This window comes from Oppia nitens, unplaced genomic scaffold (genome assembly GCF_028296485.1).
Source record: "Oppia nitens isolate AA-2021 unplaced genomic scaffold, nextdenovo-longstitch-racon4-pilon3 scaffold34_pilon_pilon_pilon, whole genome shotgun sequence".
NCBI classification, from domain to species: Eukaryota; Metazoa; Arthropoda; class Arachnida; order Sarcoptiformes; family Oppiidae; genus Oppia; species Oppia nitens.
The window spans coordinates 344,257-360,214 of NW_026533215.1; the positions used below are offsets into that span (position 1 = coordinate 344,257).

General features: G+C 22.1%; 1 protein-coding gene across 1 annotated transcript; it reads right to left on the reverse strand.

The window, feature by feature from the left end:
* Window positions 1–13,116: 13,116 nt before the first annotated feature.
* On the reverse strand, window positions 13,117–15,824 carry LOC128956953 (cytochrome P450 1A1-like). The gene is made up of 7 exons (XM_054302667.1): window positions 15,705–15,824; window positions 15,415–15,588; window positions 15,223–15,298; window positions 14,915–15,088; window positions 14,437–14,795; window positions 14,070–14,318; window positions 13,117–13,493 (listed from the first exon to the last, which is right to left on the reverse strand). The coding sequence occupies exons 1-7, from the start codon at window positions 15,763–15,765 to the stop codon at window positions 13,117–13,119; spliced, it is 1,470 nt and encodes a 489-aa protein (XP_054158642.1). The 5' UTR covers window positions 15,766–15,824.
* Window positions 15,825–15,958: the final 134 nt, after the last annotated feature.

The window sequence follows — 15,958 nt, forward strand, 5'->3', positions numbered from 1 at the left end:
TATATATATATATATATATATTTGACACATAGCTTACCGATTAAAGCCAAAAATGCATTTATCAATCAATGTTTAAGAGAAAACACTCCTAATTTATTATATACTGTATATCAGTATATTATATAGTGGTATATCTGGTTGTCCATCAATTGATTGATTATATATATATATATATATACAGCGATTATATACACTGTATATAATTATTTGGAAATAAAAATTTGTTGTTTTTTGTTGGTCAAAATATTGACTACAATATTGTAATAAATAAATTTAATTTTCAATTTAATGATAATTTTTAGTTTAAATACCAGTTTATATTAAAGTAAGTTATAGTAGTTTCTAAAAATTTATTTTTAAAAATTTATCTTAGTTTTACAGTTTTCAAACTGTATTTTATTTTTTGTTTGTTTGTTTCTTAAATAACTTTTATTTTAGTTAAAATACCTGATTTTTTATACATTAAGAGAGAGTGAGTGAGTGAGAGTGAGAGAGAGAGAGAGAGAGAGAGAGAGAGAGAGAGAGAGAGAGAGAGAGCTATTTTTATAATACAATTTCAATCTTCAAATATATATATATACAGTATATATATATATTTTGTATGTTTTTGTATTTTATCGTAAATCTCAAGAGAGACGGTTTGCAAGAAAGAGAGAGAGAGAAAAAAAAGTTTATAAAATAGAGAGAAATATCTATAGTTTTTCAAAACAAAACATACACACAAAACAAAAGTTTTTTTTAGTCTATTTTATTATAAATTTTTGTGTTTTTGTTTTATTTTTGTTGTATTGTTTTATATAACGTTTTATATGTGATCTAAACGGAAACCAAAACTCTATTTCCCAGAAAAAAAGTCTCCGAAAAAAACAAAAATAAAATAGAAAAAAAGTTTTGTTTCCCGTATCGACAATAAATTTCTTAGACATTGTTTTCTAGGCTCCGGTAGTAGTAGTAGTAGTAGTAGTAGTAGTAGTAGTAGTAGTAGTAGTAATAATAATAGTAGTAGTAGTAGTAGTAGTAGTAGTAGTAGTAGTAGTAGTAGTAGTAGTAGTAGTAGTAGTAGTAGTAGTAGTAGTAGTAGTAGTAATAATAATAATAGTAGTAGTAGTAGTAGTAGTAGTAGTAGTAGTAGTAGTAGTAGTAGTAGTAGTAGTAGTAGTAGTAGTAGTAGTAGTAGTAGTAGTAGTAGTAGTATGAGTCTAATGTGTTGGCCATACATTAAAATCACATTACATGCGAAACATTTAGCAAATATATTATATAAGTTTGTGTGTGTGTATGTGTGTGTGTGTGTGTGTGTGTGTGTGTGTGTGTGTGTGTGTGTGTGTGTGTGTGTGTGTGTGTGTGTGTGTGTGTATGTATGTATGTATGTATGTGTCGTCCATTATTTATACCGGTGCTCTTTATATGGCAATTAGTTTGATGTATAAATCATAGCACAGTTATTATTGTTGTTGTCTAAAAACAATACTATAATAATAATAAATATTATATATAATATTTTATATTTAACGTCAAATAAATTAAATTTTAAGTATACTTACTGTACTTAATAAAGTAATTATTAAAATAAAAATAGTAATTATTATTATTATTGTTATTTATATATAAAATATAAATTTTATTTAATTAAATTATTAATAATTAAAACATATATCAAAAAAAACAAACCTACAAATTATTTGAGTTAAAAATTTTATATATATTTAATTAAATTATATAAATTATATTATGTTATATAACATAATATTGTTTATAAAATTTAACTTTATTTATAAATCAATTTTTATATTTTGTATATACTGTATGATAACTGTTTTGTGCTAGTATATTTTTCAAATAAAAACTATAAAATTGAAATTTATTGGACCATGTTATTTTTTGATATTATTGTTGCTTACAAAATGTTGTCTAGTTTTAGTTTAAAAAAAATAAAATAAATAAATTACTTTTTTTGTTGTAAATTTATTTATTTGATTTTTTTCTGGTAACAAATAACTCAGAAATAAAATAAATTTTAGGTCAAACAGTATCACTAAAAATTATCTCAAATTTATATATAGTATATATATATCAGGGTTAAGTAAGGGGGGGGTAGGGGGGGTAAGGCCAAAATACCCCCCCCTAAGATCGAGAAATTGGGATTTTACCCCCCCAGACTTTTTGACCAAATTGAAAAAATTGTCGCTTAAAAACGAGGAGAAATGACCCCCCCCCCTAAAATTTCGGCGCCGAAGGCGCCGAAAATTTTTTTGAAATTTATAAAAATTTTAATTTTAGTTGATACTATTTTAGTAAGTGTTTTTATGTTTTTAATATTTATAAAAATCTAATTATTGATTAAAAATAGTTAAAATAACGTTAAAAGTCATCAAAAAATAACATTATTTTAATTAAAATAAACTAAAAAATTAAAAATTACCTATTTGTTGAAAAGAGTAATCATATTACAATTTAAATATAAGTTTAAGAAGTTAATAAAACAATAAATACTTATGTTTTTATTAATAATTTTTAAATTTTAAATAAAAAATTTAAAAATATTTTCAATTTTGTACTTAATATAATTAAACTTTAACGAAATTTGAGTTAAATAAGTAGTATTCAGTCAGTATTTGTATAAAAATAAAAATATATAACAAACTATAAACATTAAGTATTGTTTAAAAAATTAATTATGTTAAAAGTTAAAAATTATTAAAATTCTAAAAAAAACTCATAGTGTATCATTAATGCTTTTATCAACTATTTTTAAATCTTAAATACATTATTTTATTTTTTTTGTTAAAATTTAAGTTTTTATTAATTTAAAAAAAATTTTTTAAAAAATATTTATTTTTTATTAAAATTTAAATTTTTGTTAATTTTTAAGTTTTTTAAGTTTTTTTTTATATTTTTGGAAATTTTACCTATTTTCCCGGGAATTTATACGGGAACTTGTGGGAATTTTATTGAATTTACATGGGAATATTCGGGAACTTAAGGAATTTTTAGGGAATTTTCTCTAGACCCCCCCCCCTTGATTTTGGATTTTTGAAAAAATTGCCGTTTAAAAATGCAATAAAAATCTTACCCCACCCAATACCCCCCCCCCAAGATTTTTTGAGAATTTTGTAAATTTTACCCCGGTCTACCCCCCTAAAATCCAAAACCTTGCTTAACCCTGATATATATATATATATAGTAAAAGTTTATAAATTTCAAATGTATTGTCATTTTGAATCAATCAATTGAATCCTTTATTTTTCAAAATAAATAAAAATGAGATTTTTTTTTCTACAATTTTTTCTCACAATAATTTATTTTATTTTATTTTTCATTATTATGTTTGTATTATTTTTATTATAACAATATTGAGTACTGAAATGTATTATAATTTTTATATAATATTTTTATCTATAGAAACAAAGTTAAATTTTATAAAATTAATAAATCAATAATAAAATTAATAAAACATTTATTTGATATTAATTATTATAAAAATAATATTCAATATAAACTTTAATATATATTTAATAATATTTTAATTTAATTTAATTTTAATAATATTTAAAACAAAATATTTACAATTTTTTTATGTTATATAACTTTATTAATCACTAAAAATTTTAATGATATTAAATTAGTTTTAAAAAAAACATTTTTTGTTTTTATGACATTTAATGTTTTGGTCACTAATTTTTATAGGCAACTAATGTCATACACATTAATAACAAACAAAAAATAATAGTCATATTTTTTTGTTTGCAAAATAAAATAACTAAAAGATTTATTAGCAAAAAAAATAATAATATATAGAAAATAAGATTTTTTTTTCTAAAATTGAAATAAAAATCATTTTAAAATTAATGTTAAAATAACTGTAAAAAATGATATTTTTCTATATATATATATATATTATATATTATAGTTTTTGTGTTCAAATAATCGGTTAATAAAAAAAAAATAAGTAAAAAGTTTTATTTTTTGACTAATGATACGTAACGACAATTTGTTTGTTAAAAATAATATTGTTTAACAAAATAAATAAAAAATAAACGAAAACAGCAAATAAATATCGACGAAAAAAAATTTCCACAAAAAAACTAATGTTATTTAACCCGTATTTTAAATTAATATTATTATTATGTTTTGTTTTTTTTGTAATACATTTGGTATACTATTGTATATATTTGTTGGAATTGAAAACTTGAAAATTGTTTTTTACTAATTTATAGTTTTATTGTAATATCTAATGAATTACTGTTACAGTTATATCATATTATATCAAACTTTAGATTAGATTTTTTTAAAAAAAATAAAATTTATTTGAATTTATTATCATTATTATTATGGCATTAATGGCTGCGAAAGGGTGGGTGTAGTCAGCTTTGTATCTATTAGTAGTAGTAGTAATAACAAAACTGTGTGTTATAATAAAGTTTTTTGTTGTTATAATTTTTTATTTTTGTAAATGAAAAATGATTTTCTCTCTCTCTCTCTCTCTCTCTCTCTCTCTCTCTCTCTCTCTCTCTCTCTCTCTCTCTCTCTCTTTCCACAATCAAATCAATGCATTCACATTCAATCATTGCTAATATATCGTAATATACTGTAACAGTCTATATATAAGTATTAAGTTTTAAATATATATATGTGATACAAAAGTGGGTGAGTGAGTGAGTGAGTGTGTTACTGAGACACACACACACACACAATATTAATAATAATTTGTTCACAAATGAGAGCACATTAGTTTGATTAGTATTTGGTGTGTGTGTGTGTGTGTGTGTGTGTGTTATGGCTGGGAACGGGAGATACTGTAGAAGCACATCACACAGGGATAGTTAGTTAGTATTTAGATATATGAGAACACTTGGGATGCTTTCATATAGCATCCCATAGTTATAACCCCCCTTCCCATTAGTGACACTACTCTATCTCCCTTTCCTAATGTCTAACAACTCTCTATTCTGTATTGACATTCAATGCGAGCCCCGGAATCAATGGTAAGGGTATTCTCTCTCAGTGTTATATTATATATCCATCACTAGTATACAGTCTCTCTCTTTCTTTCTCTCTTTCTCTCTAATATTGGATCCGTTAAAACGTATTATAAATATATGTTGTAATTAATAGTAGAGACGAGAAAATGAAAAAAAAAACTTTTTCTTTCTCCTCGCCATTCAATCTCATGTTTCTCACACCAAACTCCCGGTGCTGTGTCAGTCCTATATAACTTTATAGTACAGTATATATATACATAAGGAGTCCACCCATTAATGAGTGATTGCTCAGTGAGTGAGTGAGTGAGTGAGTTGATGATAGAGAGAGAGAGAGAGAGAGAGAGAGAGAGAGAGAGAGAGAGAGAGAGAGAGAGAGAGAGGACTTTCCTTTTACTTATAATTTATATATATTTGGTATACAAAACCATACAATACTGTAGTTTGCCATAAATAAAGCCCAGTTTTTTGTTGATGAGCTAACTTTATCCCTATTTTATATCCTCTCTCTCTCTCTCTCTCTCTCTCTCTCTCTCTCTCTCTCTCTCTCTCACCCACTACACTGTCACCCATATGTCATATATTTATTTGTACATCATTTAAGAGTAAACTCTCTCTCTCTCTCTCTCTCTCTCAATGTTTTAATGTCAATATGAGATCCCATTTAGCACTCATTCACTCTAATATTTGCTAATCTTTTAGTCCTAACATTTCATAATAGCGTTTACTTTCTCTCTCATCAATAATATTGATAATATCCTGTATGTACTGCATGTATGTATGTATGTATATGTCTATGAGTGGTAATTGTTAACAACAACAACAAAATTAAAAAAAAAATAAAAAAGTTTCATTTATCGATTGCAAAAATGTAAATCAATCTATAATAACATTTAGTTAGTTTTTTTTATGAAAACACATTTTTGATTTTTACATTACAAAAAAAATCTACTGTACTATATAAACACAATATCATATATCATGTTTTTTGTTGTTGTTGTTATTTAGGTTTAACATTATCTCCAAAAATAAAAAGTTTTAACGTTACTTTAATTATCTATCAATAATATACAGTATATAGTAGTAGTGTATAGTTTTTTTTATGTTAAGTCGATCAATCATAGGATGAAAAACTAAATAATTTTATGAACAGTATCTATCAATAGTTTTTTTTGTTTGTTTGTTTTGGTTACTATTAAACTAAATTTCTTTTTTAAAAAAAAAATATTTACAGATTTTTTTCTAATAATTATTATCTATATATTTTACATTATTTATATAATATATATATACACACTATTAATTTATACAATATATATAGTAATATTATTATTAAACGACTATTTGTTTCTTTTTTTTAATAAAATTTATAATAATATTTGAAATAATTTTTTTATAACTTTGTATACAATTATGATGTAATTTATATTTTACCTGTTTATGATACATAGGTTAATAACTATAATATTATAAACTATATTATAGTATTATATTTATATAACTTATATTAAAGTATATATATATTTATTACAGTATTAGATATTTATATATTTAGTACAGCTATAAAATTAAAACATATTGAAAAATAGTCTAAAATATTAAATAAATTAATAATTTATTTAATAAAAAATAGAGTATAATTGTTTTATTCAACTTTTAATTAACAAAAATTAATAAATTAATATAAATTTCTATATTTAAAAAATAAATAAATGTGTGATATATTTAATATACTATTTTCTACAGCTATTATACAATAATATTATTTATTGACTTATGTAATATAACAACAACAACAACAATAACTAAATATACAATAATATAAAGTGCATCATCATTACGTAATAAATTATCTAAAAGTTTTGTAAAAATAATTTACTAAAAGCTTATATTATTATTGTTGTTGTTGTTGTTAGTATTATTTGTGATAATATATAGATATTTTATTTTGTTGTTATACTATCATATATGTTGGGGAAAATAATTTTATAATAAATATAGTATATATATTGTAAGAAACGCTATAATATAAAAATTGAATAAATTTGTTGTCTATTAAATAAATTGACACTCATTTATACAGTATATGTTATTTTGTTGTTATTATTTGTTAAATTATCATATTTGCTGCTATTAAATGTTTGCTATTGTTGTCTAATATAGTATAGTATAATAAAAGTTAATTTTTTTTTGACAAAAATATGAAACATTATTTATCGACATTTATTATAATACAGTAATACAGTAATACAGTAATACAGTAATAATAATAATAATACTTATTTTTAGACATTTGCTATTGTGCTGATGATAATGTATAGTAATTTATAGTAATATTATATTTTATCTTCAAATATTAAAATTCAATCTTTTTTTATTTAGTTTATTTTTTTATATATATAAACTAAAAATTTTGTTAACAATTGTAGTATATTTTTTTATATAAAAAAATAAATTATTGCCCAATAATAATAATAATAATGTGTGATTTTTTTGTTGTTTTTTAATATTCATATGTAGTTTAAATTATTTAATTTTGTAAAGTGTATGCTTTTTATTATTATTATTATTATTTTATTTTAGTTTTTTAAATTTTCAAAATAGTCACTAATAAAATATTTTAATGTATAGTAATAATAATAATAATTTTTTATGTTTAGTATTTATATTAGCAAACAGTATTACTAATGTAAAAATATATATAATTTAGTTTAGATATAATAACTTTAAGTACTTTATTTAATTTTTTTTATATATAGTAGTTATTATTATTTGGAAGATATTAAGTTATAAATTAAAATAAATTTATAATTATTTATTAAAATATTTTAATCACACTTAAATTTAATATATTTAAATTAGTTTTATATTTGTAATTTTATTTTTTTTAAATTGTTAAATTCATTTGCAACGATAGCTAATATATTATTGTATAATATTAGATAATATATTATATATATTAAATGTAATGACAACTACTTTATTTGTGTGCAAAACAGCGATAAAATAATATATAAGAGAGAAATAAAGAGAGAGTGAGTGAGTGAGTGAGTGAGTGAGTGAGTGAGAGAGAGAGAGAGAGAGAGAGAGAGAGAGAGAGAGAGAGAGAGAGAGAGAGAGAGAGAGAGAGAGAGAAACTTGACTTACATTTACTTTATATAAAATATTTCATATATTATATAATACAATATAATGATTACAATACGGTTAGATTCACCTATTTTTTGAGACACCCTTTTTCCATCTCCCCTCCCCGTCACCCCCTGTTTAACTACTAGTGCTCTATAAATACTTTATATACTGAGTTTATATACTGTACATATCGTCTCTCTCATTGAGTTTATATCCCTTTTATTTTTTTTGTATCCCTGATTGTTGTATCAAATGATAATAAGTCATTCATTCATTCATTGTGTGCGACAATAGAGAGAGAGAGAGAGAGAGAGAGAGAGAGAGAGAGAGAGAGAGAGAGAGAGAGAGAGAGAGAGAGAGAGTTTGAATTTTAGTTTTCTTTTTTCGTTTATATTCAAAGAAAACTCTTTTATTTTTTTTGTTAAAATTTTAAATATTTTGGCTGAAAGTCATCTCCATATATATATATATATATATATATACAGAATATATCTATATATAAGGGTTTGGATAAAATGAATCTCAAACACACACAAAGTTATTGTTTAGAGAGAGAGAGAGAGAGAGAGAGAGAGAGAGAAAGAAAGAGAGAACTGTTAGAGTAAGGGACAGATAGATAGACAGACAGTTTGCATGTATTGTACTGTAAGTTAGAGGACAGGCATATTGTAATCGGTATTCTTTTACCATTACTACTACTACTACTACTACTGAATTGTTTAACCAAAAAATATATATAAATATTTTTAGTCAGTTTTAATCAGTTTGTTTTCAGTGAAAAAAAAACTATTTACACAATAGAGTAGAGTAGAGAAAAAAATTGTTAGTTTTTTTTGAATGATTTTGAATAAATGATTCATTCAGTCAGTCAGTCATTCAATAGGATTAGACAATTAAAATGTTTAAAAGATTTTCTATATTTTTTTTATATACAGAAAAATAAAGTTATTTTCCTATTATTTTTATGCTTTAGATTTTTTTTTGTATTTCATTCATCTCTATTATCATTGAAAATAGACTTTTTATTTAATGTATATATACTGTATGTATAGAAACTTATGTATTAAATATAATTATAATTTTTATTATATATATTTATAATTTACAAGTGATGTATTAAAAAAAATAGTAAATACAGTGTATTTTATTTTATCAGTAATCACGTTAAGAGATTTTATTTGTTTGAATATAATGTTTTTTAAATATAGTTTACTTTTTTTATTTATAATAAAAAAAACATGTAAACAATTTTGATAAAATTAGTTTTTTTTGTGTGTTTTGTATAAATACTATTAAAATTGAATTCAGTAGTCAATCCATACAACATAACAAGTTTTATTTTAATAACATTTAGACATCAAATCAATTAAAATTTCAATTTTAATTTATAATATAAAATAATAATATTATGAATTTCAAAATAATTTTCAATTATTAATCTAACAATAACAAATAGTATATATATATATACATGTATATATATTATTTAAATTTGAATAGATCAATTGTATACAAACAATACAGATAATTAAAATAATCTATAATATTTAAAATAATTAGTATAATAAATTAACTAGTAAAATTTAATAATAAATTTAAATATAAAATATATAATATATAATATAACTTAATTTCTAAAAATAAATTATTATTTGAAAAAATTTAAAAACGCATATTTGTTAAATAAGTTTATATTTACAATTTGTTAAATAAAAATATTTATATTATAAAATAAACATTATTAATTTAACTAAACACTTAATTTTGTATTATTTTATTTGCTATAAACTATAATTTTTCACATAAAATATTATTTGAATTAAATATTTTCAAATAATTAAAAAATGCTAATAAATTATTTACATATTAGTAATATTTTTTATGAAGTTAAATTAAATTTTTATTTTAATTATACAATTTTTTAAATATTTAAAATATAATGAAAATACAAACAAACAAAAAGTTATTATTTTTTAATAATAGTGTTTTTTAATCTAATTATTTTTTACATTATTTTATTAGTATTTTTTATTGTCAATTAAATTTAATAATTTTATATTTATATATTTATATATAATTTTTTTTAATTATATTATTATTAATTAACTGTTAATGTTATCAATGTAAGTAGCAATGTTAATAAACAACAACAAAATTAAAGTTATTTTATTTTATTTAATTAGTTTTATTTTACAAAAATATTTTAATTTTTCTAATAGTAGTGTCATCTGATAGTTGCTAAACTAAACTAAAGTTTTAAACTTATACTGTGCTTATCTATCAGCGGGGGTGGGTTGAGGGGTAATAGTTAGATCAACAAATCGTTATTATATTTTATTATAATAATAATTAATAATAATTTTACTATAATTTGAAATAATTATTATTATTGAATGTTATTTTATTTGATTGATATGTTAATTAATATATATATATATATACAGGTATTATCACACAAATAGTTATATTATCTTAAATTTTTTTTATTATAAAAACATTTAAATTGTTTACACATAAAAATCATGATAAAAATTAATAAAATAATACATTAATAATAAAAATAAATTATTAATAAATACAAATCAACAAAAAACAAATTATTTTTAAAAAATAAACGATGAAATTTGCAAACATATAGACGCTATTAGCTGGCTAATATTATTAAATATTTTAAAATCATTTAGAAAAAAATTATCTAGATAATTTTTCAAACAAATCAACATAACCTGGAAGCCAGTTAGGATAAATTCTAGAATATCATCCAGTAACATTGATCTCAATGCCCAACTAGTTAATAGCCAATCACCGTAGCCAATTTGACAAAATGTGCATGCTACAAAATTTTCATCAGTATAACATGGTATATGGCTATCGAAACCGATACGTCTAATATGGGCACAATTGTTGGCAGTATGGTTGACAGCATCCCTGAGCAGCATCAGCACCGGTACTAGACTAACCTGTAGACATTTGCGTACAGTATCGGCCCATTGTTGACCACTTTCCGAGTATAAGTGATAAACCGTATGAAATTGTCGGCAATAATAGTCGGCAAACTCTATGGCATAGCCATGATTACTACCAGCACAGGGATGTCTCTGCTCTAGACACTGGCGATACCATTGACAGTCCGTACCGTTAGGTTTAAAACACCAGTCGTTTTCATCGTCATTATCGGCCAACGATTGACTTGAATTGTGAAATAATTTTTTTTTGTATTAATTTTTTTATTATATAATTAAATAGAATTAATGATCAAAAAAATAATTAAAAATAATTATTTCACAAAATAATAATAATAAATACCTGTTTGTAAATTTAAATATCAACAAAAATATAATTGTAATATTGATAACAAAATTAAATAATTTGTTTATTTTCATTATAAAAAAATATTTTTTATTAAAAATAATATTTTACATAAAATCTTTGTATAATTATAATAATTTTTTTATATAATACAAAATATAAAAAACAAAAAAAACAAACCAATAAAATTTATACATAGATATATTTTTAAAAAACAATAAATTAAAAACTAATACATTAAGGAATTATTTTTTAATTTATTGTTTAAAAAATAATTATTTAATAATAGTTTTTTTGTTATGCGCAGTCCTATAACAAAATATTATATGATTAATGTATTAATAATTACTTCAATAGAAAAAAATAAAATTACTTCAATAATTGTTTAATATAATTTTGTGATTATCTACGTAAGCATAATATATATTAAATAAATTTATTTTAATATTTCTAAATTATACATTTATAATATAATTATATAGATTATATAAATTATAAAAAGATTGCGCAAGGTTAATATAAAAATTCACAGTAGTTTTTTTGTTGCAAATATTTCTAAATAAACAAAAATTTTAAAATTAAAATATTATTTATATAAATATACAATTTATTTGCAATTAAATTAATTTACTTTTATATATACAGTATATCAGTATATATATATATATATATATATATATATATATATATATATATGTTAGCAAATAAACTCTTTCTTAAAAAAAATTATTTTTACATTAAGTGATATATTGAATATATATATATATATATTGTTAAATTTTAAAATATAAGCAATTTTTATCTGTACTGTATATAAATTTTTTTACATCAATTTATTTATACAAATATAATCTATAAGTTTAAGTATAGATTTCAAACCCTGTGTTTTAAACTATAAATTTGAACTTTCGGTCAATAACTTTCACTTCTATCTCTCTCTCTCTCTCTCTCTCTCTCTCTCTCTCTCTCTCTCTCTCTCTCTCTCTTCTCTCTGTATTTTTGAGTGCTTTTTGGTTTAAATCAAAAGATCAAATAAAATACACATTTGTATTGATTTTAGTTTATTTTTTTAAAAAAAGTTACAGAATTTTACTGAGAAAAAAATTCAATAAATAATTTTTTTGTTTGTTTTATTTTGTGAAACTTTTGAGATACTTCTAACATAGAAAAGTAAATTTATCTTTTAGTATACAAAATAAAATTAGTAATAATTCAATTTAATAAACTAATTTTTCGCATAATAGTCAGCTCCGGGCTATTAGCTGATATAAGTATACAATGTTTATCTTATAATTATTATTAATTATTAAACATTATTAATAAACATTATTATTTATATATTAATTGTCATCTCTCTCTCTTTCTCTCTAATAATATAAAATAATAACAATAAACAAAACATTTATTTTATTTATGATTAATTATTTATTTATTTTAATTATAAAAAAATTAACATATATTAACAATCGAAAACATATAAATAAGTTTACATTTAAATAATGTCATTAAATGTTGCTGAATAAAATTTTTAATTTTTTATTATACAATAATTTTTTTTTTGAAAAACTATTTTCAAAAATATATATATACATAAATAAAAAATTTACTATATTATTGTTTATATTTTGTTAATTATTTATTTTTTTAATTTTATAATATTTTTAAAAACTAATATTATTTATATCATTTATAACTATCAATTAGCTTCAAAATAGATACGATATTTATCTGGCATTTGAAATATAAATGAATTTGTTTGGTGCGGTTTAAGTATATCATCAGTGAATTCATGTCTACTATCCAATCGTATGCGATAATTGCGGGTTAGTTGTAAAAATCTGGCCAAAATTACCAATAGATTACTTATGGACAAACATTTGCCGATACACTGTCGAGCACCGACACCATAGGGCATCCATGCGTGACTGGCTAGCAATTCATAGTGACCAGTATGCCGATTGATAAATCGACCAGGGTTAAATTTATCGGGTTCGGGCCAATTAACGGGATCATGCATTATGTATTCAGTGTCGGTAGCAATAAAACAGTTGACCGGGATTTTGTATTTGCCGTCTATTATTATTTTGTAGAGTTTTTTTAATTATTATAATAGAAATTATTAGTTAATAATTATTTATTTTAAATATTTTTAATCTAGTGTTTAATTTTATTATTATTTTTATTATATTGTATATATATATATATAAATTTGAAACTTTCTATTTTTAAGTAAATAATAATTCAAAATTGAATTTAAAATTTAAAAATAAAATTTCAAATAATTTAGTTACAATCATTTATATATAACTGGTTAATATTATATTTATTTATATTTTTTAATTAAAAAAATTGAATCTAATTAACTAACTGTATATACAATATTATTAATTATGAAAACTATTGTATAAATTATATAACTTAATGAACATAATCAAAATTAAATAATATATTTTTTTTAATAAAAATTATGCCACCCATTTTTAAAGTATAGTTATCAGTACTAGTTTTATCACAAATTACATACCATCCCCTAACCTAACCCCACCACACTGGCACCTGATTATTATTAGACGCATACACCAATTAACTATTCAGCTGACAACCCCTCCTCCCTCTATCCCTATAAATAAAAGTAACCAAAATACTAACCAATTATTGTTGTAGACCCAGTAGACCGATGGGGTAGTCCGAAAAATGCCAGCGTACGGTAGCGCATGGTTTCCGTAATAAATGCCTGGAGATAGTGTAGGCGCTGGGCATTGTCGGCCGTTACCTGCACTACACTATCGGTGCCTAAAACTTCGTTGATTTCGTCCCTTAGTTTTTGTTGTTCATCACCAAAATAGGCCAACATTAGGATCAACCAAATAAATGTCTGGTACATTGTCTCAATGCTACCTAAAAGAAAACACGTTAATTATGTAACCCATTGCTATCCCAACCCCCACCCACCACCACAACCATCACCACTAACACCAACAACAAAAATATTAGTAATTTTTTTTTGTGGACAAACCCTGAAATACTTCGATTATAGATACGGCCAGTCCTTCATCATTGATCAGCAATTGGCCGCCGTTTTTGGTTTCCATATGACGTTTTGTCTCAAATATCATATGAAATAAGTCGGCGCCGGTCGACATGTCGTCACCGATATTGTCGACGGTGTTATTGTCGCGCAGTTTGAAAACATCGTACAAATACTGTTTTATTTCATCAAAATGTGTATTATATTTGATCAACGGGTTGGCCACTATGTACCGCAAACCGGGTATCAATTTTGCCGCATAAACATAATGATTGATATCGTTGAACAAATCGATTGATATGTAATGCATTGCCGACTTTAACGATTCAAATCGATCCTTATATGTCCTAAAATTATATATATATATATATATATAATTAAAACTATTTTTTTTAATTACTATTTTGTTTAGCTATTATTATTAATATTTTTTATAATAATGAAAAAAAAAGTTTACAATCAATACTCGTTATAGAAGACAACTCGTGACATAAAATTAATCATAAAATTATCGAAATATTTGTCAACACTTATCGATTGATTGTTTTGTTTATCCACCGAATCGGCTAACATTTCTGACCACATTTGACGCAAATATCTATCAATTGTATGGTTTAGATGATCGGTAGTCATATATTTTCTAAAAAATAATTGTTTTTTATATGTGTTATTTATAAACACATAAATTTTTTTATATAAAAACATAAATAAATTAATAAATTCAATCAATCAATATAATCACCAAAAAAATATATATAATTTATCAGTCAATACCTTATTGCCGATATAGTAATTTTTCGCTTAATAGTCAGCTCCGGACCCCAATCTGATGCCATTATACCATATTTATCTTAATTATTAATAATTATTGTTATTAACATTATTTTTTTAAAATTTTTTTAATTGTTTTAATAATTTTTATCCATCTCATTTTATATATACTGTATATAATTATACAGTACTTACTAATTTCAACTAATGGCCTATTGGCCATTTGGGTATGCTTGAATGCCAGTTTACTAACTGTATAATCTGATATAATAACAATAGGAAACGGTCCGACCCATACTGTCATAACCGGTCCGTACTGTTTGTATAGTTTACGTAACTCCATGAGCCCATTGTTACGTTTACTATAAACTTGAATTTATAATAATAAGTATCAGTATTTTTTTTGTAACTATTATTATTATATTTTAAAATCAAAATTATTTATATATAATAATAATAATAATAATAATGATAATAGATTTTACTTGAAAAATTTCCCAACAATGGCAATGGTAGTGGACCTGGAGGATAATTGGCCAGGCTCATATAGAATTTAATTATGTATACAATAATGGCAACTATTGCTATGTATATTAAGGTATTTAATTGAATATACATTGTTTGAATTTAATTTGATAACAATTTTAAATAATGATTAATAATAATAATAATAACTAATGTAATTAATTAGTATTTATTATTTTTAAAAATGGTAGCAAAAATTATTTTAACAAGTTTT

Excerpts from the sequence above, each read along its gene's own strand:
- LOC128956953 (XM_054302667.1), bottom strand. The coding sequence starts at position 15,765 with ATGAGCCTGGCCAATTATCCTCCAGGTCCACTACCATTGCCATTGTTG. Across the intron at positions 15,299-15,414 it reads TAGGCCATTAGTTGAAATTA|ATAAATATGGTATAATGGCA; the intron begins GTAAGTACTGTA and ends TTAATAATTAAG. Across the intron at positions 13,494-14,069 it reads TGGGTCTACAACAATAATTG|ACGGCAAATACAAAATCCCG; the intron begins GTTAGTATTTTG and ends AAATAATAATAG.